Raw genomic sequence first — 26,697 nt, forward strand, 5'->3', positions numbered from 1 at the left:
GTACTAAAGTACACAAGAGGTAATCCTCAATTCTCAGTCCTGCAAAGCCACATATCATTATAATTACAGTTAGATTTTATTGTGTCTTTGAAAACTTAAGTCTCAAAAAGTTACCTCTAAACTCCATATTGGGAACAATAACCTTTTCACAAATGCTTGTCAATGTATTCTGGTCTTCAAACAGATGCTTGTAATGTGGTCTCTCACAAACTGAGGCCAGAAACTGGACTGCATTACTAACCAGCTAGAACAACATAAACAGAACACATACAGTTTTAGCATGACTGACCAATTTATAATTCATTATTAAACTTGACAAGATCAGTTTATAACAACTTACCAAGTCATATTTCACTTCCTGGCCTGTTGTGACTAACAGATTCCAGATTGCTGTTACAAAGCGTGGCAGGTAGGGCTGGAATTCTTCATCATATTTTTGAGCATATAAAGCAGCATTATCGCAAATTTGTGATTTCAAGAGCTCCAGTAATCCGGCTTCCTCTTCATCCTCACATAAAACAAAACTAAGAACTTAAACATCCAAACTTCAACACTACTTAAATATTAAAAGTATCAGCATATTTGAAGGAAATAGTTACACTATTAATTTACCATGTTCTAAACAGAAAGAAATCCCTCTCACGTCCCTAGAATTACTGTATTTTGCTGATTTGTACTGGAACTGCACTGCAAGTTATAAATCATACCTACATTTCAAATTAAAGCACCATGCACTTTAAATCATTTCGATCTGACAAAGTTTGACATGAAGTTAATTTACAAATGTCATAGGAAAAAGACAAGACAAGGTGTTGAAAAAAATATGCTTAGAAGACCTCATATCTTGCTACTTTAAATCGGGATAGTTGTAAAAGTAGTTCCCTCCCCTTCCCCATACCAGCACAGATGCTTGGGAAGCCACAAAGCAAAGTGAATTGGGAAATTAAGCTGGAATTAAAAACAAAACAGAAAAACAACAACCAAAAACCACCACCCAGTTCCATCTCCGCCACCCCCCCCCCCAGTCCCCACCTTTCAGTTTTAACGCATATCACTTCCTGACTCAGTTCAGCACACAGCTGCATGAATGTCTGTGCTGGGCTATGGCCCACAGACACAAGAGAAGAGAAAAGAACAGCAAAGCTTCTTTTAGCAGCAGCGTTAGCCTAAAACAACTGTGAAACTATAGCACAGGATACAGTTCATATGCCTCCCTATGTATTGTAAAGAAATTTATATAGTTGCTTTGGCTCCATCATGCGGCAAACTATTGTACTGTATCCGGAAGACAGCATTTAAAACGCAGAAAGCATGCACAAAATTGATTTGAGCTTTGATGACTTGGTGTTATTTTTCACCTGTGAAACTACGAATTCTTATAATTAGACAAAGACAGCAAATGCTAAACTAAAGCACTTAGGGATGTCATGCCTTCTATGTTCAACTGGTTTAAGTTCTTTAAGATACCCTGTTTTCTAAAACATAGTGCGTGAACTAGCTGAAAGGTATAGAAAACCCGAGCACTGTGATTCTAATGATCAGGTTACTTCAGCAGATGTCCTCGAAAGAATCTACTCATTGGTGATTATCTGTAATTTGTTTTCTGTGCACAGCTGGGTATACCCGTATCTGAGATACAACTTCAAGAACCGGACATCAAATTTCTTAGACCATGGGGCAACTTCTCTTAAACCCCATTTCCTTACAGTCATTCTATTCCTTTGTTTACCCAACAAAGGAAACATTGCATTGTTCAGAGTTAGACCTAAGTTCTCAATCAACTCTCTCCACTACACAGAGGCAAACCAGGAGATTTACACAGTACTCACATCAGTCTGCAAAAGTTTATTATCTAAAGTTAAAAGACTATGAAAATTTGTCATCCACGTTTCCATGTTATCTTCAAAAAACTCGGGAAGATCCTGTGAAGGAAAAGCATAAATCTACATTTTAATTTCTGACTGCACTGTTTAGATAACATACCTACATCGTAAGTAGTATGTATCCACCTTATAATCTACTGAGGGACAACAAAGTATGGAAAACAATCTTCAAAATGAAACACTACCCCCTCTTCCTCCCCAGTGAAAACCCTCCAGACAGAGGCTTTGGAATACACTATTTCCAAATAAACTAGTTACTTACACTCTATACAGCCTACAGTTTTATAAAGAAGGAATCTTATTGCTTCTTACCCTCAGAGCAAGAGAGCACATGCCTCCCTTTTAACTCCAGCTTGCTCTTTTGCCCAATATGGAGTAACAGCCCAAGCAATCAAGGCATGATCATCACACTTCACAGACTTCTGTTCATGTTGAGACACTAAATACATGTCGCCTCAGTATCTTTTTACCATTTTTCATATAGTGCATTAATTTAATCATGTTAGAAATCTAGATCTGATTTCAAAACTAAAAACCCCACACTGCTACCAGAATAACTTGCTACCATAGTGCTATAGAACTACTAGTTTTGACTGACTTTTATCTACATGACTGAGTTAATGTCAGCACAGACATATTTATAAAGGAGCACGGTGAGTACAAACTCAGGCATTTGACTCGTGTCTTTCACAGCTCATACTCAGACAGCTACCCATACAATACCTCCTTGCTATGACAAGAGCTTAGACTCCCTTGAACTGTTGCTTAGATAGGGCCAAGCTAACATGTTAATTAACCCCATCCTTACTGTGCCTTTACTCCAGCATTGATGCAGACTGTCAACTTTTATTTTTGCAATAAAGCATGGCCTTAAAGGCTGCCTCAAATGAATCCTATAAATAAAAGCATAATAGCTTTGTGAGATCAAAGTGAAACTATTAGAAGAACAAGGAGATTCACCTGAAAATTTAAACTGTAGAACAGCTTCGCAATTAGAATGAGAGAAGAAAAGAGAACCTTCAAAGCACTAGCATCATTTGCATGTGTGCTGCAAAGTTCAATAGTTGCCTAGAAAAAGACAGAAGATTCAGTCAAGTAACACACACACAAACCGCATTAACAAGAGGTATTGAAAAGTGTCATGTAACTTTTTTTTAAACCAGAAAATACAGTTCCTTTTCCTCCCCTTATCGATCCTGTCAGGTCTCACTTCATTACTTTAGTTTGAATCTCATTAACAGTTTCAAAGCAACTATTCTTAAGTTTTTGTTTTGCAGGCATTCACAACAAGCAATTCAGAATGCTAAGCTTGTTTTCGAAATGATTAGAAAAGAAATACCTTAAAGAGATTGGTCAAGGGCAAAGCAAAGGCATCAAGGACAAGTTTGATCTCTGTCCATAATTCATTTGACTTAAATTCATGGCGGTACCTGCCAAGTGAAAGAGAAATACATGAAAAATAGAATACAGTCTTCACATTTATTACCAAATTAACTTGCATACAATTATTTTTTGTGCTGAACCTTGAAACAAATACTGTCAAGTAAACAAGAACTAAACGACCTGGTTCAATACCATGCAAGGTGTACAATTTGACAACCACTTAAATTCTTATTAAAAAGTCAGTAAGCATAAGTAGGAACCACAACTGCAGACTTTGTAAATCTAAAAAATTAAGTCTAACAGTAAAAATTTCGAGTTGAACAGAAATTTACAATCCATATACTAAGTCCCTTATTTCCAATACCTTTTAAATAAAGAGTGAGCAGTGCGAAGGACGCCATTAATGACATGAAAATCTCCACTTTGAAAGCGATTCACCATTTCTGTCAGTAAGTCTGGCCATTTCTGAGGAAAGTCTTCCCGACCAATAATACTAATAGCATCACTTAACTGGAAAGGAAACATAACCATTACATGATATAATAGCAGGCTCCTCATTACAAAAACCACAGTAGTCATGACAGATATTGCAAATATTTAAAGAAAAATGCTTATTATTCTTGTCAGATTAAAAAAAATCCTTGGGTTAAATATCTACTAGTTTTCACCACAAATAAATGAATCTCACTTTAAATCCAACGTATAAATAAGTCTCACTTTCTGGAAGTACTATATTTAACTGCCTAATGCTAGAACTTAGCTATAACATTATACAGTAATTGCCTTTTAAAAAATAGAAATTAAAATTAAAGTAGGCAAAAGTAGCTGTGACAATATATTCCAAGCTACTTGGATTGGGATGGCCTCCTTGGTAAAGAAACTGACTCTGCCAATAACCAGAGCCTCTAGACACACTTAAGATACTCCAGAAATCTCATGGACATAACCAGGAATTGACATATTACCTGCTTTTGAATTTGTTCTGGGCTGCTAAGCATCAAGGGCACTATGTTGGCTTTAATGGCTATCCTGTCTGATTCACATATTTTGTTCGGTTCATCCTCAACCTAAGATTAAAACAATAGTTAAGTCATGGGCATATCAGTATACTCTAGGCAACAAGTGAATATCAGCATTTCAGAAACCAATCGCTTATGCTGGTTTACAGTTAAAGAAACTAAGAAGATCCGTTAAAGATATTGCCTACAATGAATCTGTAACAGTAGTACCTGAAAAAAGCTGAAAGAAATTACATCTTTCTGTAAAACCTTGAACTAGTTTTCTCCTTCTCGAATGGTGAATTTTCAAACCAGCAATTCAGCCATAATAAGGGTGGATGCATATGCCAATAACATATCTAAGTTTAATCAATAGTCTCCTCTTCCACCACACCAAACCACATCTCTGCCCTCACTTCCGCCAACCTCAAAGGTTTACTTTGTGCAAGCTGCCTCAAGCCATACTTTCTAGAAACTACATGAAAATGGGTGCAGGTTACACCAGCAAAACCATAAGACTGAATTTAAGAGTTATCTAATCAGTTCAAAGTATCAATCAGTTCAAGGTCCAGTCAGTCAATAGTGCCAAGTGGTAGTAAATTACAAAATTTCTACTAAACAAATAAAATAATAAAGAGGCTTGTCACCAACCAGTGACAGCAGTGATAGTCACACTATCTGTGATGACAGCACCGAAGTCAGAAACCTAGAAATTATCCAGCAATTAAAAGAGGTAGCCACCTCCAGAGATTCATTCAATGATCTTAAGATGCTTAAACCAGGTGGCACTACCACCCTCCTCTTTACCTCCCTTTCACCATCCTCCCATAAACGTAAAAGAAAGTTTAGTAATTTCAAAATTTCAAGAGTTATGTTTAGCTATGAACAAGCAGTTACAAAAATAAGCACAAAGAACTTGCTTTTCCACTTCTATCACATTGCACTGAATCAGAAGAATGTACAGAATCACTATATATACACATGAAAAACCACAAAAAGGTGGTGACCTTTAAAACCTGAGCTTTATAAGTTTATATGATGTGAAAGGCAGCAATAACTGTACTAGGCAAGCTCCAAGTAGGGAGGCAGGGCTCACTGCTATGCATTTAGATAGATGAGGACAAAGATGGTGGAGAGATCAGCAACAACAAATCCTTCTATGGAGTTATTTTTGAGATTTTTTCAAAGAAACGAGACCTTTTTACAAGATGTGAGAGGCAGCACATAGGTTAGTATTCTGTAGATACTTCAAAAATTAATTAAAAAAAAGCAAACCCTTCCGTCTCTCCAGAAGGGCCCTGTATATCTAGCTCTCCAGGCTCTACCAAATCGAAGTCCTTGAGTAGGCAAAACCCTCTTACTTCCACTGAGCTTTGTATCAGTCAAGTCCAAGGCTGGTAAATTAAACCATGTGATCTAGGTAAGCTAGCCTTAGGGCTGTATTTTCTGTTGATACAGCTGCTCTTGAAATGAAAGCTCCAATTTTGGGCAAAACAATGTGCTTGAAGCCACACAGCAATCGTAACAGTCCTCTGGATGCACTTACTGCATAGCATCTCCACCTACTCCAAAACAAAATCTCATGCTGAATTACCTCCACAATCCATAAAAAGGAAGACACTTACAAATTTTTCCATAACAGAACATTATTTCTACTTACAATATACTATAGATAAAGATGCAATTTGCGAGAAATGACAGAGAATACAATATTACAGAAACAAAGTTCTAGAAATTTCATGCCAGACTGAATGCACTGATCTTACCAAACATAACAGATCTAGAACTGCTATAGCTTCTTAATATTAGTATGGGGGGGAGGGGAGAAATAAAATGCAAATTTGTAAATAGGTACCAGCTAAGATGCAATGATGAAATACTTACCAGTTTCCCTGTAGTAAAGCAACATCATACATTTGATATTTTTCAGATACAAACAGTGCTTTCAGCGAGACAAAAGTGTAAACAGTATCAATTAAAACCTCTCATTGGTGAAGGAGTTGAGCTCTCAAATGTAATACTTTCTACCATAAATTAAAATTTATGAATGCTGAAAGCCCTGAATCAAAAATGTTTCTGACCTCTTCAAAACAAAGGATAAAACACAATTAAACAAGAATATTTCTATCTGATGTCTGCAAATACTTCCAAGTGTTAAACTGGTAAGGCCACTAAAATAAACTGTCCCACACTGTTCTATGCCCCAGAAGCATTTACATGAAAGAGAAGCTAGTATCATCACTTTCAGCTGCAGTGCTGGCTTGAAATGTTTCTAACATGATGACAATAGATGCAGGCCAAATTGGCCAGCTCGTGTGTATAGACACTTCACCATCATTTCAGTTTAAGTAATATTACTGTCAGTTAAATGAGCTTTATATATTTCGCTTCTGCAAAATGTGCATATAATATTAGAGAAAACTATTTGTTCATCATTTTATCACCCAGCTCTAGTGCTTTTTAAGGAAATGGACTCCAATGGTCCAGGTTTTAGTCCCTCACCAGTAAATTATGCCTTGTGTTTGTTCTCCGAATGATCTACTTTCTTTCACAGAGTACAGACATACACACATTCTCCAATATTACTGTAGAATATCTTATTGTACCTTAAAAGGATCATTAACTCTTAGCACAACTACGCACTAGGATACCTACAATTCTCCAGTTCCTTTTAATATAATTCTTGAACGTTACAGATGCACAAACTTTGATGACATTTTCCTGTGATTTCTCCAGCAGTGTTAAGAGTAACAACGGATAATTCTGGCTTCCTTCAACTGACTCAAGAAACTTTTCCGCTGTAAGAGAATATACTAAGGTTAGCAAAAGCTGAACTGATTTTTCTAATGGGAGTCTTATGATTCCTCAAGTATCTATTTTATTGTGAACGGCAGCACTGTTTTAAATAACAACAATTAAAAAAAAATCAGGAATACAGGAAAATAACATTACAAAAAGCAAACAAAATAAATTGATATTTATATCCATCCTTCATTAGGTTTTTGTTTTAAAAGGTCACTGAGAACTTCTGCAAAGAGGTTATTGCATAAACATCCACTGAAGTTTGCTATACACAGACAGAAGAGCCAAAAAGAAACTAAGCTTTTTTGGTCACTCATGAGAATCACTTACCAGGACGCCTTATGGCAGGATCTGGATCTAGTGTTTTCTTTAGATACTCAGTTAAAGTCTGTAAATTGGCATCACTCAGCTCCATTTTGGCAGAACCTAAAACCCACAAGTAGTTTTGTTATAAATACAGATCAGAAAATCTATCCTATAAGCTACACATATATAAAAAGAGATTCCACAGAAGACACACAGCTCTTTTTGACTATACCTCATAAAGCATGGTCCTATCTTATATGTCTCACACAATAAAACAACAGCTAGTGTGCACCAAGCACAAAACAGAAAACATTCCATTTCTTCAACTACGTGCAACTGTTACTGTCTAGTTTATTGAAACTAAACGCCTAAAACCGGATCACTCATCCAGCAAACCATGAACTAGGTACAGCCAAAAGATGATCTCTTGCCCTTTCAGGACAACAGGAGTTTGTTTTTGCTTTTGAGAACATCTGTCAGCCCCAGAAACATTTTCCTAATTGAAAAAGCTGAATACTCTTGTCCTACATAATTGTAAATAGAACAATTCAAAGTGTATTGGAGAGTCAAGGCTCGTTTAAAAATAAATACTCATTATCAAAGAAAACTCTCAACAGAAAATTAGTTTTTCATAAAGAGACAAAAGACTGTGCAAAGCCAGAGGGTTCGTCCACCCTGTAAAATTAACTTAGATTAGGGTGGGAGTTAATTTAAACTGCAATACTTATTACAGAATAACTCTGTGCAATAAGTCTAAATCACTCCTCTCTAGTAATCCTCCCACATGCATTCTCATGTTTACCACAGTGCTATATTAACTTCATAGCTTTGATTGGAATAATTAAAATTACAGTAACACTAAAACAGCAACAAGACATGCTTTAGTGGACATGTTGTTGCTCAGGGTATCATCATCAATTCTGCCCATCTTTCTTACTACAGAAGTAATGAGGAAGCAAAGACTTCCATTTTTTCTCTGGAGTTTCTAATTAGTAATACATACTGAAATTACTCTGTCCCACTTTGGATTTGTTTTATGTTGAGTATCAGTGCAATATAGTTTCTGTTTAAGCACGCTTGCAAAGGCAGTGAGTTTTAATGTAAGTAAAAAGTAAAATTTTTACTTTAACTATGGCATCTATATCATTAAAAGATTAATTGAGATACCAACATATTTTGCAAGAAATAAAAATCCACTTAAAGAGTCCTGCCTCCCATGTTTCACCCCCCTTCCCTTTTGGGGGTTTACTTGTCTCTAGTCTTGTTCACCAATTCACATCAACCAAGAAAATCCCAATAAAGTGCAGCATAAACAAACAGCACAACTAATAGCTGGCTCATCTGTTCTACAAAATGGCCTCACACATCATTACTATGATGTTGCAACCGATATTTAAATTCTTCATAATTAAAAAAATGTAAGTTATCTGCTCCAGGGAAGTTTGTAAGGCTGAGGTGCAAACCCATGCAGAAATCATTTATGAAGGCTAAACTTGACTCAAGCGGGAAACCAAACTGAAAGAGGAGATTGACAATCCTGAATGGCCTTTTACAAATACCTCACATACGTATGTAATGTAGGGGCCCATAGAGAAAATATATACCTCAAGCTGACTGTGAGTTTACTTCGAAGGCCAAACGTGAAGATTTGAATCCATTACTCAATCCCTTACACAAAAGGATAAATATTTTCACCTGCTCACTGTTTACTCTTATTTCCTTCCCTTCCTCCAGCTGTTTTTTTGTTGTTTTCCACTATAAAAAAAATAGTGGTACTTGCTAGAGTGATATGATGCTTTTTGCTATGTTGCGACATATGCCTCCTGAAAATTAGAATATTTTCAGACCACCTCTCCAGAAGAAAGCCCGTAAAATGTGCTTAACTCATTAACTACTTTAGTTAAATTAATGACAGACCACTTATGGAAAAAAAAAAAATCCCAAAGCATCTGTCCTCCGAGTCTTACACCATGAAGAACTTCAGAGAACTCTGTTCCTGCGTTCACTCACCACAGCACTTACAAACACCATCTACGCGCCTAAGGATGTTTATGGTCTGGACTTTATGGGAAAGATTATCTTCACACCAAACTGCTGCGGAGGATCTTTACACTCACTTTCCACTTCACCAAACCGCGGGGGTCGGGAGACAAGCACCCACCGGCCACGGGAGCAGGAGCGAGGACCCACCACGCCCCCCGACAGCCCACTCACGCCGTTTCCCTGCGGACCAAAAGGCGAGGCCACCCGTGACGCGGGGCGGCCGCCCGGGAGCCCTTCAGCAGGGACGGGGAGAGGAGCCCTCCAGGCCCGGCCACGGCCCGGCCACCAGCGGGGCTGTCTCTGCTCTTGCTACCGCGGCGGTGGCCCAGCCCCCTCCCACCGCCTCGACCCAGCACAGGCCGGCGCTTCCCCGGTCCCATCCCCGCCGCGTGCCCGGCCTGGAGCCGCCGGGCGGTTTATCCGAGGGACGGGGACGCTCCGTCCCGCCCGCCGCCGCCAGACTGCCCTCCCCCGCAGCGGCGCTCTCGCTGCCTCATGCGGCGGCGGCCCGGCTCGGCCGCGGCCCCCGCAAGGCGGGCCCAGCGGCAGGCCTGCTTGCCCGCCCCCGCCGGGCCGGGCCAGGGGCAGCGCGGGCTGGCGGCCGCGGCGGGGGAGCCCCGAACAGCACCGACCGCCCTCAGACTAACTTGCTCCCCTCCCCCTCCCCCTCCCCCTCCCCGCCACCTCCAGACTGGCAGCAGCGGAAGCCAACGAGGGGAGCACACTGCTCAGCCCCAGAGGCCGCGGGCCAATCGCGAGCTACGAGAGGCGGGCCGAAGCACCCCAGCAGGGCGATCTGCGCCTCTCGCTGCGCCGCGGGCCCAGCGCTCGGGCCCAGCGCTCGAGCCCAGCGCGGAGCGCAGCGGCAGCCGGCTACGGGCCATGCGGGCCGCCGGGCTGTGGGGCCGCCCCATCGCCAGCATCGCCGCCCGGCGCGGCCCAGCCTCACCTGGCGACTCCCCCCGGCGGTAGCGCCAGCAACGGCGGCTCCGAGCGCTCCGGCTGCGCTTCACATTCAAACCGCGGTGCGAGGGCGCGGCGGCGGCACCGTGACCGCATCACGCAGGGCGGTGACACCGTTCGGCCGCCAGGCCAATCAGCGGCCTCTCCTTGCCCGACGCGCTCCGCTGCGAGCCAATCCTTGCCGCGCTTCCCAGGGGGGGCGGCCGACCAATGGCTCGGCACTTCCCACAACGCCCTGGGGCGCCTCTCGGAGCCGCTGGGGCGCCGCGGAACCGGCTCGGGCCTGAGGGGACTCGGGCTCTGCGGCCCCGGCTGCCCGCGGGGAGGGTGCGCGGCTCCTGAGGGACACGGCGGGCGGAAGCCGGGCCGCGGGTGCGAGGAGGCGGCCCTGGGCCCGGCGGGACGGGGCTGGGCATGGGCTGCGGAGCCCAGAAAGCAGGGGCGGCCGAAGAGCAGGAGCCCCTTTTATTAATTAAGGGGACGTTCCCACGGAGGAAAAGAGCAGGCAGAAGGAGCGAGGAAGGGGCGGAGTGGTGCATTAATAAAAAAAGAAAGCCTAGCAAAACCAAGTAAAGGCCCCATAATCATCATCAGTGATAGAATAGAGCAGGCTGGAGGTTCACAAGCCTTCTAATAAACTAGATGAAAAAAAACTACACAACACTTCTTAAAACTTTATTGATTTACCACTTGATTAAAGCATGGAATATTATAACAGTATTATACATTATATCTTCATGTAGAAAACTTTACATAGTTTTTCATATTATATAATTTTGGTATTCTCTCAAAAATGTATACATCCATTGGGCAAGGAATGCTCTTTTAAATTACTGATATTAAATGCACTTCATATGGAGATACTAAAAAAACTTAGGCATTTTAAATATATGGAAACGTACATTTTACACAAAAATAACATTAAAGGCGCTGAACAAACTGAATTTACATATTAAAGGGAGCTGCACTTGTGACAAAAAAAAAAACCTTAGTAACTTAGTCTGAAGTACAACTATTTTTAATCTTTCTCATTCTGAATAGTAAGACGGAGCTAAAATTTGGGGGGTATTTGCTTGTATTAGGGGACATCGTTTTAGATTGTTCTGTTTACAGTTTAGAAAGTGAGATATGAGACATGGATAACAAACCACTGTAAAAATAATATTTTCTTGTACTGTAAGACACAATAGAATCCACATGAAAGGGAATTTTTAGGGTTTTCCTCATTAGCATCCTCCCCCTGCCTACCTATTTCCTAGAGGGTTCCAAAATAACAAGTAGTACCAAATATCATGCAGTCTCCATACTTACACCATTACAGGTAAATCAGTTTATAGTTTAATTTGTTGCCTAACACTACTTTAAAAGTCTAAGAGGTTACTTTTTATTACTCCATGTATTGCACAGATGTCTCGATCTCGACCAGGATATGCTGGCACAGAACCTTGTTCTCATCCATAGTTCCACTAAAGCCAATAAAACCACCAGAGGCAGATAAAAGTCTGTGTCAGCAGAGTCAGAACAAGATCGGAACCAGCAGTGACTACTGCGGGAGTTTTGGCTCAGCATTTTTAGCTTCGTTAAGATGTCTATGGGTTATGATCTTTCTGACTGTATAAGGGAAACCAAAACAGCTGATGTGAATACAACCATTTCAGGTATTACACTTAACATACTATTCTTACTGCTTTAACATGTACAACCAATTCCAGAAAATTGACAGGATTAAGGCTGTTATAATCCAATTGCATTCCAGTCCCCTTTCTCCTTCAAGCACTACAGTCTAGGATGTTTTGACGTCACATACCTAATTTCAGCAGTTTATAAATGTATAAATACAATAAAAGCTTTAGTTAAGTAAAAGAACAGTCTCTCAGAACTAAGGCTGAAGGAAAGAACTGATTGAAGGCCCTTATTCTATATGCAGACAGTACAAATGTTGCGCATTACAGTAAAGAAAGCCCACAATGCAACTGTAAAGTAATTTAAGATCTGAAAATTAAGAGACGTGTTTCAAGACATGAGTTGTAAGGCTTTCAAAACTGTAAAATACAGAAGAAGCATGCAACATTAAAAAGTTTGTGTTTTGACTGGAGATAAGGGTATACATTCAATGAGGCAGTGACACATTCAAAAATCTGAAAAAAAAAGTTTCAAATATTTTCTTTAGCACTATCTAGAACCTGAAGAAAAGGAATAGCCTATTCTTACAGATTTAAATAGAATTAAAATAAATACTTCATTTTTACTGTAACTGATGAAGTGACATTACCAAGGAATGAGCAACTATACTAAATGCAACACAAAAGGACATTTTAAATGCAGCAAGTATCAGCATTGCTTATTTTTCAGTCTTTTCTTATTGTAAAATATAGCCATATATTCCTTTCTACTAAATATTAGTGTATAGATTTAATCTAATGGGCATTTAAAGAGCCACAACCAGCATTTATTTTTCTTTGGTTAAAAATAAAAAGTAAAAATAAAAAAGTCAAAGCCTTACCACTACTATTGACTGCAAAACCATTCCCAAACAATGCTCATGTAGAACAAGCCGATATACTGAAAAGCACCATATGAACCCTTTGGAAATAGCTCACAAGAAAAAGAAAGAATCCCAACAGCTCTGAGAGTGGAATATCCCAAGACAACCTCAACTACAGCCACCCTACCAGGAAACTCAACTTAAAAAGCAAAATAAACAGGTTAAACACTTAATACCATTCAAGTAGGTTGTTGGTTTGGTGCTTTTTTTTTTTTAATACTGTTGTATTTTAGGTTTGGCTAATATGGATAGCACAGCAGTTAATACAACACCTTTGTTTACATTATTTTAGGAAGTGGAACCTCTCCTCCCATCCTGCCACACTCTTCCAGTTTAGAGAAGTCTTAAAGCTTGAAATTAAAATTAGTTCAAAGGACAGACCTCAGTCCTGCAGTACTTCAGCTGTAAACTGGTATTCTATCATGGAAACAGCTGTCTTTGAAACGCATCAGTTTTGTGAAAGAAAGAAAAAGCTCTAGGGCAAGCAAAGCTGCAGTGTTAAGTCACATTTGCTTCACAGATACCTTCAAAGCACAGAAATGTATTGGTAACTGTTACAGGACATGAATGAACTTAAGTTCAATTTTCTTTTAGATCACAATAGGAACTAATAGTTGGGAACAAAAATCATTTGCACACAAAGACAAATCAGAAGTTGCAGATCTGCAGTAAAAAGAGACAGAACCTGGTATATATTAAGGACAAGAGTTCTTGCTGAACAGACACAATTACTACTAAATACATTATAGTCAAGGGTAAAAAAAGGTGGTTTTATTTGTTGTGAACCTTGCTTTTAACATTACTCTATATGCTCTGTCCATGATCTGGCAATGTATGAAAGTAAATGGAAAGTTTAAAAGTCTTTCTTTTTTTTTTTTAAATGCCTTTAACTCAAGACTAACAAGCTAAATAGAGTAACAGCTATTGCGTGCTCCTGATGTAAAACCTAAAACCTTCCATAAAACCAAAAATAAGTCTCAGAAGATGAAGCACTGGTATTAAAAAAGGCTTTAAAATTTACTTGCTAAACAGGAGGAAAACCCTTTCCCCAAATATTCCGCAGGCTGTCCACTTCAAAAACCATAACACGCTGCCTGGCTTAGTCATGTACACACAAAGAAAAACCCAGAATGATCTTAGGTGGTCATTAGCCACTGCAGTATAGTTTATTATGAACACATGTGCTAACATCACAAGGCTATACAACTATATTCATTATTCCCAAGGGGCATAACTTCTATGGAGGAATCCAGCTGATTTATCAGATTTAGCTGGGATGCAAGACTGAACAATTGATCAAAGGCTAGAAGAGAGACTTGATCATAAGGATGACTAGCATTGAAACAAAGAGACTTTACATCTACTGTATTAACTCTGTAAGCAATAATTTAAATAAAACTGCTGATAGTTTTGTAGGATGGACAGAACAGGATTTTTTTTCCTCCTCCCCAAATGCCATTGTGGTAAGAGTAACTTGCTGCTGTGTTGATACACCAGGGTCCCATTTTTTCCCATCCAATTTAATCCATCTCTGGAACATAGCTTTATGTACAAGCAGGAGTAACCAACCCTACTTAGGGCTACCACGAAGGCAAGTTCATCCCAGTTGTCCGTATCTGCTCCTCTGTTAGGCAGATTTTGAACACAACACCTATACGCAGGAAGAACTTCCGTAGCACAGCTCGAAGCTCAGGAATCAGGTCAAATTGCATTATTTCACACAAATATGGATAATATGTTGAAGCATGTGCCCTAAACTATCAAAGATACAAAAAGAGAATGTTATTCTCTATTACTACAGGAAAGTGCAGAGTTTTTCACATTCATGAGTACACCAACTTGTTAAAACACAAGGTCTCACCTGATCAAAGGCCCCCTTGGATGGCCAAAGGGCCATCAAGCCCAGTGTCTGTTTTCCACAGCAGCCTTAGCAGATGCTCTCAGGAAACCGTACACAGAGCATGCATTTGGCATTACTTCTCTAAAATAGAGTCAGACTATTTTGTGGCTCAGGGATTTCTCAGGCTAGAGGTGGGTATTGGGGCTACCTGTAGAAACACCCGCCTCTAATGTGAATTTGTCCAGTTGCTTCTCCAGTCTCTTTAAAATATCATCCACAATACATAACAAAGCCTTCCACAGCTGAACCAGTGTGTGAAGAAGTACCTCCATTATATGTCTGTTGGGGTTTTCTTCCCCTCCAGTGACTTGCCATCTCCAAAACTCTCATTCACCATCTCTTCCAGTATAAGAATTATCAGTCCTTTCCCTATGTTCATGCTAATAATGACTTTATGCACCCCTCCTTTTTATTTCTTTTCTGGATAAAAGATAACTGAGTAAAAGTCTAACCTACATACAGTTCCATGTATGGGAGCCAGTCTATATCCCTTATCCCTGTTACACTCTCTCAACCCTTTTGCAGCTCCATTACACCCCTTTCGATATGGGGGATCAGAACTGCAAACAGTATTCAAGATGCAAATCTGACACGAATTTACACAACAAGAAACATGTTTTGCTCTCTCTTCCTTTCCTAATAATGCTCAGTATTAGAGGGAACACTTTCACCACAGAACTTTTTTATTATAAAAAGATATTGGGATTGTGTACTAAGGAATGGCCAAGTCACCATTTTATCTACAAAGAGTTAAGACTATTCTCACAACACCATAACCCCAGGGACATCACTGAATTGCTGCTACATGGAGAAGCCAAGCCACCACTACTACCAATTTCTTAAAATGTTGGTAAATTGCAATAAAACATCCCAAACTACACAAGAGTGAAGTGAAATTACACACTTTGCAATACAGAAAAAAACCAAACATATACCAGGAAAAAAAAATAATACAGTCCTAAACAAGATGAAGCTCAACAGTACTGGAAAGCTTAAAAAAAAGTAAGCAAATTCCAGAAGTTTCTCTGCATGTTCTGATGTAGTGAATATTTGCATTCACCTTTTCCTCTAAAGGGCCGAGATCCTGAGAATTATTTTTTGCCACTCTCAAGGAACCAGAATTCCAATTTTACAGTGGTGAAATTTACCTCTACCATTCTTGTGCAGCTATAATACAGTACAAGCCCATGCTTTATTGCACACTCATTGTGCTTTTATATGAAAGCTCTGCAGCAATTCTATCAGTATTTCTATAGAACTGTGAATTTCATGGATGCAGTCTGATTTTTTACAGTGTGGAATACTTGCAAAAAATGGAGCTGTAATGATTACTGTATTTCAAGCAGAGTACGTGCTATGTGAGTAAGTGAGCCACCTTGCAATACGGATGATAATAAAGACTGAATCCAACAGAAGCAGAAATGAAAAAATACCTGAAAGCAAAGGGACATAACTTCCAGCCTATTCTTACCTTTTCATCACTGATTTTTAGTGTTTTTGTTAAAAGCAAGAGCAGGAGATTAGTCCAAGCTTCTCTGTGGCTTTCTGAGTTCACAGTAGTAAAATATGCCAGGGCTTCACTGCATACACTAAAGAGATGACACAGTTCAGACAAATCATAAAGAAAACCCACAAAATATTTTTATAACATGCACTATTTGTCCTCTCATAGTGTATTTTGTTTTCAAGTAAGATGCATTTCCACGGGAAAGTTTTCAATCACATGCAACAACTTTAATTACACAAATTGGTCTCAATGATTTTTCTGTTACAGTAGTAGTTATTACAGATAACTGAACTGAAATAGTTTTCATGTTGTCAACAAAGAACCATGGAGTCAGAAGGGGAAGAGTCTAATTTTCCTCATAAGCATTCTGTAATTCAAGTGTTGTCACCTTCAACCTGCAAACATAATTTCCTGATCCTTATATTGGGACAGTTTAGGCAACAGCAACATGAAAGAGTTCTCCCTCCAAATCTAGACAGCTTTAATAAAGATCTGCAGAGCTCAGCACCACGGATTGAAGAGGGATTACAATTGTATTAATAAATTTTTGGTCCTTGCTGTACACTGTCAACACATGGTACAAACTGTACTACTTACTAGGGCTCTTTTGGGGACGCTATTTTAATTAAAGAAGGAATAGAACCTCCTCTCTTATACACTAAAAAGATTAGTATGTCTATAGATGCTGATAAATCAGAATGCTACTGAAATCCACTGCATTAGTGCCAACAGCAAGTTTAAGAGTTATTTACATTTAATTAGAGATCAATACTCTGAACTTTTATGTACCAACAACTCACTTTTCAAATAAGGGGAACACAATACCTTTTTGTATTTATTTAGCATGATTATCTCTGTTTATTTAAGTTCCAGGTATACAGCAGCTTATACTGCGCTTTGTTTAGATCCTATTGTACCTCTGAATATCATTATGTACTCAGATATGAAAAGTATTCATGCGCCACCACTTTTGTAAAGAAAAGATTATGTCAGGCAAGAAGGTGCTTCATTTATTCCAAGTAGATTGCTTCCTTGTTGCTAAATTAACTTTTAACATGCTTCCTTGTTGCTAAATTAACTTTTAATAAAGAGTGGTATGTATATATATGTGTATCTTCATATAATTTGCGTGCTTTGCTCAGCAACTTAAAACAGAACATTTGTATCCAGGGATGTACCATACTGTCTGAAAACAGAACATACCAGAACCAAGCTGATACTCTTACCTAAGCAGTCGTTGTTGTATAGCATCCCAGGAGTCTCGGCGGTTTTCATCCACATACATTCGAAAGAGTATTCTCAAGCAACAAGCCAAGCTACTGGTCTCTTGTTTTAAGAGATTGGGTTTTGATTTACCCTTGAACCCTAGAAATAAGTTACACATAGGGAGAAAGGGAACATTCACGTTTGAGGTTACTAGCCAAGAGGTAAAGTTTATCAACAATACCTCCACTAGTGAACAGCAATGATTTCTTGTCCAGATAGTATTTCCTCCTCCTTGATTTTGATTGAGACCTAATCTATTCATAAAGATATTTAACTACAGTAGTACCAACTGTGTAGCTCTACTTTAATCAAAAAAGCAGATATTTTAGCAAAGAGAATTATTCAAGTCATCAGGAAGGAGACAAGTAATAAAAGCATGCAACACTGTCAGATTAACTGTAGAGATTATTGCAATGGTATACTTTTGTATCTCAATAGCTAAAGCTATAAACAGAGCTCACTATTTTTACCAAACTAAAAATAAAAGCCTCACCTGCTCTCCATAACACAGTTCGCTGTTCATAATTTGAATTAAAGGCTTTTGAAAATGAATGAGACTCTTGCAGACAATCTAGTAACTTAAAGAGGTGATGTGAAGACATATATTTATACATTCCTTGGTCTTCTGTGTCAATGTGGATATCTGCATCCAATGCATCTCGCTAAAGGAGGAGAGAGAGGGAGAGTGTCGGTAACATACTCTTTTTAGATATGCTTAAGAAACTTTGAAACTTCACAGACCATATACCACTAACTCTAGATTCCATTTCTAGGTGCAAGTGAAATATTAGTGCAGTACAACACAGTAGAATGGTCCTGTCAAATATCAGAGTTGCAGTCTTTTCAGTAGGATAATTTAAAAGAGAGAAGTTATGATCTCTCCTAGTTATCAATAAGAAAAAAAAATAATCAAGAACAAGGGAAGAACCTCCCTTATCAATGCATAAAAAAAGTCATAGCAATACAATATAGAACATTTCCTCTCTCCTAGGAGATGAATAGGTCTGCTGAATTCTGGAAAAACATCAAAATGAACCACAAAAATACTGCAAGTTTAAATGTTGCATAGTGTAGGAACTCCTCATTTTCGGCTAATGTCAAGTTTCATTAAAATTGGTCCATATTTTTAGCTAATTTCACTACGAATTTAACTACACCATCCCCCAAACACTACCTGAATACACTAGCCCAAACTTCTAGCCTACAGCTTTATTAACATAGCTAAGCAAGAGCTATCTTGCACTATTCCCTAGAATCAGGATTTTCAGGGACAAGGACCTCTCTGAGGCGGGTAATGAGTTAAATCTTGACCATTAACCTTGCTAAAGTTCAACTTCTGCATCTCCTCCTGTGTAAACACCAGAGGCTGAGCAAAGCCTCAACTGTGGCTAAATGAAGACACTCAGGCTAAACAGGACAGAATGCTCTCCCCGAAACAAACAAAGAAAAAACATTCTTGATGAGTATGTATTCATTATAAAACCAATGATAATATATTATATTGATAATAAAAATAATGAAAGAATTAAAAAAAATAATCACAGCTTAAGAGTAATAACACACACATTCAGGGTAGTGCTGAGAGTTAGAAAAAGGAAGAGACTATATACACTCTATTTTGTAAATGCATGTGAGAGCATTCACTAGTCTTTATACTTTACTGCCACAACAAGGTTATAAATAAGTCTGATGGTACCTGAGCTGCAGCCATGTGCTCAGCATCTTCCTTCTTGCTTGTTGCTGGATAGAACACTATATTATCAATGGTCTGTATCAATTCCAGCTGTACCACACATTTTATAAGGAGCCCAGCAAATAGTTTCTGGTCTGATGAGATGGAGTAACACAAGTTTCAGAAACAACTTAGGACAATTCATTTACAACAGGCTAGCAAAACACTACATGACCACTAGCATTTTGATATTTAGTGATGCTGTGAATTATCTTATAAAGAGAAAATTTCTCTGCATGGCATAAAGACAGGTTGTAAAGATGTACTCCAAGTTTAAGTGCCGAAAAAACTTTCTCTGCAGGACTGCAGAAGTGGACTAAGAGAGGCTGTAAAAGTTCATTTAATAAACTTGCATGTTTTCCTTACTTGTATAAGGAACACCTTTCCAGCTCTCATCTGTTGGATTTGAAAACTGACTTTGTCCTCTTTCTGAAGCATTTTTATCCATGCTGCTTAAAGACTGGTGATCTAGGTCTAAATCCTAGAAAAGAAGGCAGAACAATTCTAGTAATCCAAAATACTAACTACCAACCAGCTATCAGTTTTCAGATGACTTCACTAATCTTAGATTCAAAGGTATCCCGCGTCCATTCTTTATATCTTATTTTACAATGACACCAAATACAAGCTAATGTCAATTCCACTATTTGTTGGTCGAGTGTACTTACTACAATAAAATATTCCGAAAGCTGACCTAACACACAACCCTTCAAGTTAGTTTGCTGCACTGAATTAACTCTTACCAAGTGTTTTTCAGCTGAATCTTCCTCCATTCCTGCAGGCCTCCATGTCAGCAAGCTTCACAAAGTAAACAAACAAATGGTAAATATTGTTGCTCTGGTATCAGGTGTTACTATGAGAATTAAATTTATGAACTTACACATGAGGAATAGTAGTTTTGAAGATTTCTAGCATGCAATTGCATGTCTGGCCCCAGACTTCAGGGCTGAATTTCTGTCCGTTTAGTATTACCAGGTTTTCTAAGCAGTTTGTACCTGATCGAGCCAGCTGCTCATTATCTATGAAAGAAACGTTTCATATTTATCAACTTGTACAATATCAATGAAAAATTAAGCATTCTGTATTACTGCTCCATTGAACGTTTTTACCAATATTGTGAAATGCATGGTATCTTAGCTCAAAGCCTACTTAAAGTATATTACAATATCAAGCTTAGGAACCTGCTGAACAAAAAAGTGTTTAAAAATAGACTTAACGAGATTGAAATCGAAACAGGGAAGACAAAGGACAGGAGAGAAGCAGAAAGGAAGCATACAGTGAAACAAAGGAAGGAAAAGCACCAGTTAGAAACTTAGTTCTTGCAAGGCAGTCCCCCCACATTCCATGCTAACAATATGCACGATTTCTTTTGGTCTCCAACTCTTATGCCTGAGAACACATTCTTTAGAAAGTTGTATCTGAAAGTACTGGGGGGGGTGGGGAGCAGGGAGAGAGACAAAAATCAGAATGCAGAGAGATATATATATGTGTGTGTGTGTGTATATGATTTTTTTTTATATTTGTGTCTGTGTGTAAATAAATGAGGTATTTTATCCATGCAGCCAAATGGAGAAAGGTTGTTGGCAGAAGATTAACACAACTCTTTAAAAGCTTTTGCTCTGTCACAATAGCACAATAAACACATTATAAACACATTAACAGAAGAGCTGCCTAACTGATAAAATAGAATGATGCTCGAATATTTAAGATACTGCATCCATCTATTACATAACATACTGTCCTAATGGTACTTTTTATTCTTCCAAAACTCAGTTAGCTTTCCTTCTTAAGTAATGAGCATTTAAAAAATACATTAATCAAAAGATACAAGTAAATAAGCTACCTTGTTTTACACACCAGTGTAACTGTGCAAGTATGTCAGGAAGAAGGATCTCATTTAAAGCTTCATAAAATTGCGTAAATACATCACAGATTGCATAAAGTGCATGGTTGCATGTAGTGGTCATCCATTCGGATTTCTATGAGAAAAAAATGAAAAGTCTTTGGTTTTATGTGGGGGGTTCTATGATGATAGCATTTGGCTTATGCATGGCTAGTCAACAAAGGACGTGGCCTCTGAGAGGAATAGAATTTAGATAAAACTAAAAAGCCTCACTACTGCAGATGTCAGAAGCATTTAGTTGGCCACATGAATACTGTTCAGAAAACTATACATTTTCACAATGAAGTGTGAATATTCTCCTTGAAAATATTCAGACGGAACAGACAGATAGGTCACTGGATACTATGACAGATTTCATACATACCACAGAATACAACAACGTACCCTTATATTTGGGGCAGTATGGGGTGGAAATACACTGACAAGACAAACAATACAAACTGCTGCCTTGATTGTTTAAGTTCTTAAAAAATAACTCTAATGTTTGCTTGATTTTTGTTTTTACCTCTGTTTGTTGTTCAGGGAGTTTCATATTATCAAAAATTCGAAACACAATTCTGAACAGATCTTGCCACCAGTGCTTTTCAAAGGTATGGCCGTAACTCTTCATTATTTCAAACATCACTGTTAAGCCTCTATAAACAAGCCCAAACAAATAAAGGAAGAGATGTTAAAATGCATATCTGTGATCTCTTCACTAACTGAATAAAGAAAAGATTTGTTACCTCGTTCGAACATCTAATTTGCAACGATTGATGATACAAGAAAGTTCAAATAAAATGGGAAACCATCCTCTGACCCATACTCTGTCCCCAGGAGCAACATTCATGTCATCACTCGTGTATTCTCTTAATACCTTGGAGATGGGCAGGAAGAAAAAACATTAAAAAAAAAGAATATCTCAAAAATCTTTAATTCTGACAGATTTAGATACTACTAGTGGCACAGGCAGACTTGAAAAGTTAGCTTAGTTTCTACCATAACACTCAAATCCTGTAAAATATAATTATAAACCTGAGACATCTGTTTGTGAAAAGACTGGAAAAAAATATGGAAAATAAATACTTAAATCCGTTTTACTTAAGTCCTGCTAACAGCTTTACAAGTTGCAGAGGTTTGGACTTTAGGAAGCAAGTTTAACAGTGACAGGCAACAATTATATAAATATAGGTAATAAGGAAATCTAAGTTGGGTATAAACCAGTTCTACACTTTCCCGGTGTACTGGATACAGCGTGCACATCTTGCAGTGGTAACATGCAGCTGCAATCTAACTCCAGGCTCTTTTCACCAAAGTGATTATTACATTAAGTATTCACACAATAGACTGATGTAAAGAAATACGCATGTTTGTAACCAATTTAACTAGATATAATTAGGGTGACAGAAGTATTGTTTTCCAGGTCATCCTAACACTATAAAAAGAGACGGGCTATTTCATGCCATTATTTCCAATTTGGACTGATGAGACTTAAAATTTTTTAATTAGTCCTAGTTTACTGCTTACATAATACCAAAAGGACTCCTAATTCTGAATAAGCTTTTCATACAAACACTTGCTGCTGGGAGACTGAAGTTTGAGTCTGAAAGCTCTTTCTTAGTTACAAGATTAGTCTCAGTTTAACAGTAGAAGATAGTAGAAGAATACACAAGGGTAAAAATTAAAAGAAAATACCTGTGGTCTCTCTGAAACATATTTTGCACAATACCGAATAAGTCTAATAGCTTCCATGCTGGTGTCCGGAAATGCAACATTACAGGCAAACTCAGAAAGACATTTTACTGCATCCTGAAATGAGTCAATTGCTGCTGGAAAATGCTGCTGGAAAATATTTGCTGTGAAGAGCAAACAAATACACCTCTTAAAATTTACTGATATTGAAATCCATAGATAAACTAGCATTGATCTACAATGTCAGCCATGGTATACCACTACCAAATGGAAAAACATGAAAGGACCAGATCTTCTGGTTCTCCATCTTCCCTTGCATTCTTCCCCATCCCACCCCATCACCCAAATTTGTCAGCATCACATTTTCTCAGGTTGGATAATTACCAATTTTATAACCTAGGATTATTTCATGGCTTCTTATATGGTTCCGTTTTCTCCCACAGCATATGCAAGCCAAAGCTCTTAAAATATTTTGAGAAATAACAGAAGTAGAGCTTAGTGTTACCTTCCCTGCTGCATATGAAGTTACCTAAATTTACCTAAATTATCTTAAGCCTGTAATTATACATATTCTGTAGCAAGAGAGGAAAAAGCAGTTAGATTTCAGACTGAAGGGACAGACTAAATACAAAACAAATCCAACACGTACAAGCTTTTGAACAAACTACAACTCCCAAGACCTATGCCATTCAAGTTAGCAAAAAAAGTTTTGTTACTATTTGCATTTGTTAAAACTGTCCATAGTTTTGCTTCCCCCATGCTACTTAATGGAAAGAGTGCAGTTTCAGGACATTTAAGAATATTGAAGGTCCATTTCAAGACTATTTGAGTTGGTTGTCTTCCTTTGAAAGTGCCAGCAGTATGTTGTTCAAATATACTTTTAGAGCAGGCAGGCTGTATGAACTAAACTCTACAAGCAGTCACATATCAGTATCACAAGCCTTATGATCCTCACTATACGATACTGAATCAGCATGGAAGTTTGTAAAATGTGTTCCTTAATCCAAAACAACTTATTGTGACAGATGGAGCAACGTACAAACTTATTGAATCTATTCCAAACTTGAGGATTTCTACAGCAGGATATCTATATCTAGTTTTTCCTGTCCATAGCAATCAGGAGACTTAACGGTAAGACCTAGCTGCAGAGTTTAAACAGTCTGGCTGCAAGATCTTGTGTTTATTTACCTGGAAATACAAAAGTCTTATTCAGATGGGCCTTTTCAAGACAATCACAGCAGCTAAGATAATTTGGGTACTCACATCTGTTGAGCATTACTTACTAACTATGTGTGCTGTAGTTTGAAAGGCCAGCTCCACAATATTCCCATCATGCTCTGACGCTGCTTGATGAAAGACTGCAAAGATATTCTTCCAGCCTGAACGAATATTACCAGCCTGAGAGTTCACCATCTGAGCAATACAGCGTATTACCATGTCCCGAATAGTTGGAGATCTTAAAAAAAAAAAAAAAATCACCAGTGGCACAATTTTACACTGGCATAAAGTAACTGTGCCACTTCCATGTACATGACAATCTAACCCACACCAAGTAACATCTTTAAGTAGGACTAAAGCAAGCTAACAGAAATTTCAGTGCATCACACCTGTTTTTCTTCATAATATGCTCAAAAGGCCTTAGGAAGTCTTTCTGGAAACGAAAGTTGGCTAACTCTCCCTTTTCAAGAAATTTCATTGACAGCTGCCTTAATGAGTCTACTGCAAAGATGGCAACATCTTCATTAGGGTTACATCCAACCTAGAAGAAAAGCATATTTTCAAACCCTTACTCATATAAGTAATACGTTAGCTGGTAACAAATTCATGGTTCAAGTTTCATGTCAGTCCCTTAAAAATCGCTAGCATGTTCTAGTTTTCAGGTATTTAGAAGATAGGGGGTTACTTGCAGAGAGGGCTTTCTCAGTCATTTGATCCAACCAAACAAACCCATGGATTTTGTATGCAACAAGTGCAGAACTATAATAGCCAGCTAGACACTATAAAAAAAATAATAAAAATCTTAGGTTAAAAGACCCCCACCCAAACATGGTCCAGTCTCATAAGGAAAATAACTTTGTTGTTCCAGGACCATCTGTATATATTTTAGAGGAAAACTAACTTAGCATTTGATCAGAAAGATAAGACAATGGCATGAAGAAAAATTTCAAATACAAAATTATATAATGAAGTTATTAAAGATCATTCCCATAAACATTTCCATTTCTATTTATATACTTTAGATTTTTAAATAGGTTTTTCCTTTAGTCACCTGCTATTCATGCATGTTCTGTAACTTGATTTTACAAAATACCTTATTGAAGTGATCTCCAATCACGTGCCAAATCCTTGACCACTGCAGCCTAATGCGATTCATGTTGTAATACGATATCTCCACTATCTTCTGCAGGCTGAACATGCGTGGATGGTGTGGGGAAGCCAGCTCATCCATGGAAACAGCACACAGCCATCGGACAAAGTCAACTGAACATTAAAACACGCTACTGTAAGTTCAGGATGTTACGTTGCAAGAGTTCCTGTAACCCACCAAATGGTCAGCGTACATACCTATTGCATTTCCATCCAGCCTAGTTGATCCTGTAAATATCCTACAGAACAAAGAAGTAAGTTGCAGTTTTAGCTGCGCATCCACAAGAGTCAATCACATCTTCATGCTGTAGGCAAATGTCAACACATGTCCTGGAGGTACTTTACAGTCCCCACACCATGAACTCTGCAACTGTTTCATTCTTACTCCTTGGCAGCAGTTCATGTGCTTCTCCCAGTCTAAGCATTCTCTTCCCTGCTACAAGTCACAGTCTACTATGCTCCTTCCCTACTGCAGGAAACAGGCACAGGCTCACGTTGTTATCCAGAGCAAGTAGTGCTGGAACACTCATTTGGGTGACAGTGTGTTAAATTTCACAGGGAGAATAAAGAGACATTAAGAAAGCTTTGCTGCAGGACTTTACTGGATGCCAGCCACCTGCTTGATCTTTACACAGTTCAAGAACACTGTAAGTCGTGGCCATCAAAACAGCAGAAGGACTATGGATGCACCATTGTCCCTTCTGCCCCTTCAGTTTTTCAGAGTTTTGAGAGGACTTCAGACCACCAGATGGTGGTTCATACAGAACACTGGTAAGTGGAGAATGTTCCCAAAGCTTTTAGACTTTGACGTGTTAATAGACACATTTATGTTACAATAAATACAAGTCTGAATGTATGATTCTACAGACTTGCCCAATAGTTTCAATAATTATAAAGAACTCCCCTTCCAACACATGGTTTATGATAGAAGCATCTCTTTAGACAACACTTTAGAAGGACAGATGAGAAAGATAATGATTTGGACAAGAATGTAGTGACTAATGAATAAAGAGCTGAAGAACAGCAACTAAAGAAATGCTGAAATACTGAAGTTTACAAGACCAAAAGAAAATCGCATCATTTAACAGAATAAGGGCATTTATTCATTTTGGATACCTGTCCTGTTCAGGCTAAATCAAAAGAAAAAAGAGAAAAAAAAGGAGACCCAAATACACGGAATACACACACATAAGTAAAAGACAATTATCAGACAGATTTGTAAAACAAAAATAGCTAAATACTGTAACACCAACCTAATTCTGGTCTTCACTGGCTTACTCCAAAGAAAAGGCAGAAAAACACATGCATACACACAGTGTCCCTTCTCACAATACACTACATTAGTCATACTGCTATTTAATGACAGTCTTTCTTTTGTGAATATTACATGCCTAAAGAGATAAACTTATTGGGTCCAGAGAAAGCATC

At 38.4% G+C, this 26,697-nt stretch overlaps 1 protein-coding gene and 1 pseudogene across 1 annotated transcript; both read right to left on the reverse strand.

The window, feature by feature from the left end:
- Nucleotides 1-114: 114 nt before the first annotated feature.
- LOC132321187 (exportin-2-like) lies at nucleotides 115-10,369 on the reverse strand (the record flags this gene model as incomplete). Its single annotated transcript, XM_059834760.1, has 10 exons — nucleotides 10,365-10,369; nucleotides 7,397-7,492; nucleotides 6,920-7,062; nucleotides 4,232-4,333; nucleotides 3,631-3,776; nucleotides 3,223-3,313; nucleotides 2,844-2,951; nucleotides 1,830-1,922; nucleotides 341-508; nucleotides 115-244 (listed from the first exon to the last, which is right to left on the reverse strand). Coding segments are annotated over exons 2-10 (1,066 nt in total), but the record flags the coding sequence as incomplete, so codon positions are not given.
- A 3,384-nt stretch (nucleotides 10,370-13,753) lies between these two features.
- Nucleotides 13,754-26,697, reverse strand: part of LOC132321189 (brefeldin A-inhibited guanine nucleotide-exchange protein 2-like) — a 36,848-nt pseudogene continuing 23,904 nt past the window's right edge.

The sequence above is a fragment of the Gavia stellata genome, unplaced genomic scaffold, assembly GCF_030936135.1.
Source record: "Gavia stellata isolate bGavSte3 unplaced genomic scaffold, bGavSte3.hap2 HAP2_SCAFFOLD_134, whole genome shotgun sequence".
Lineage (NCBI taxonomy): Eukaryota > Metazoa > Chordata > Aves > Gaviiformes > Gaviidae > Gavia > Gavia stellata.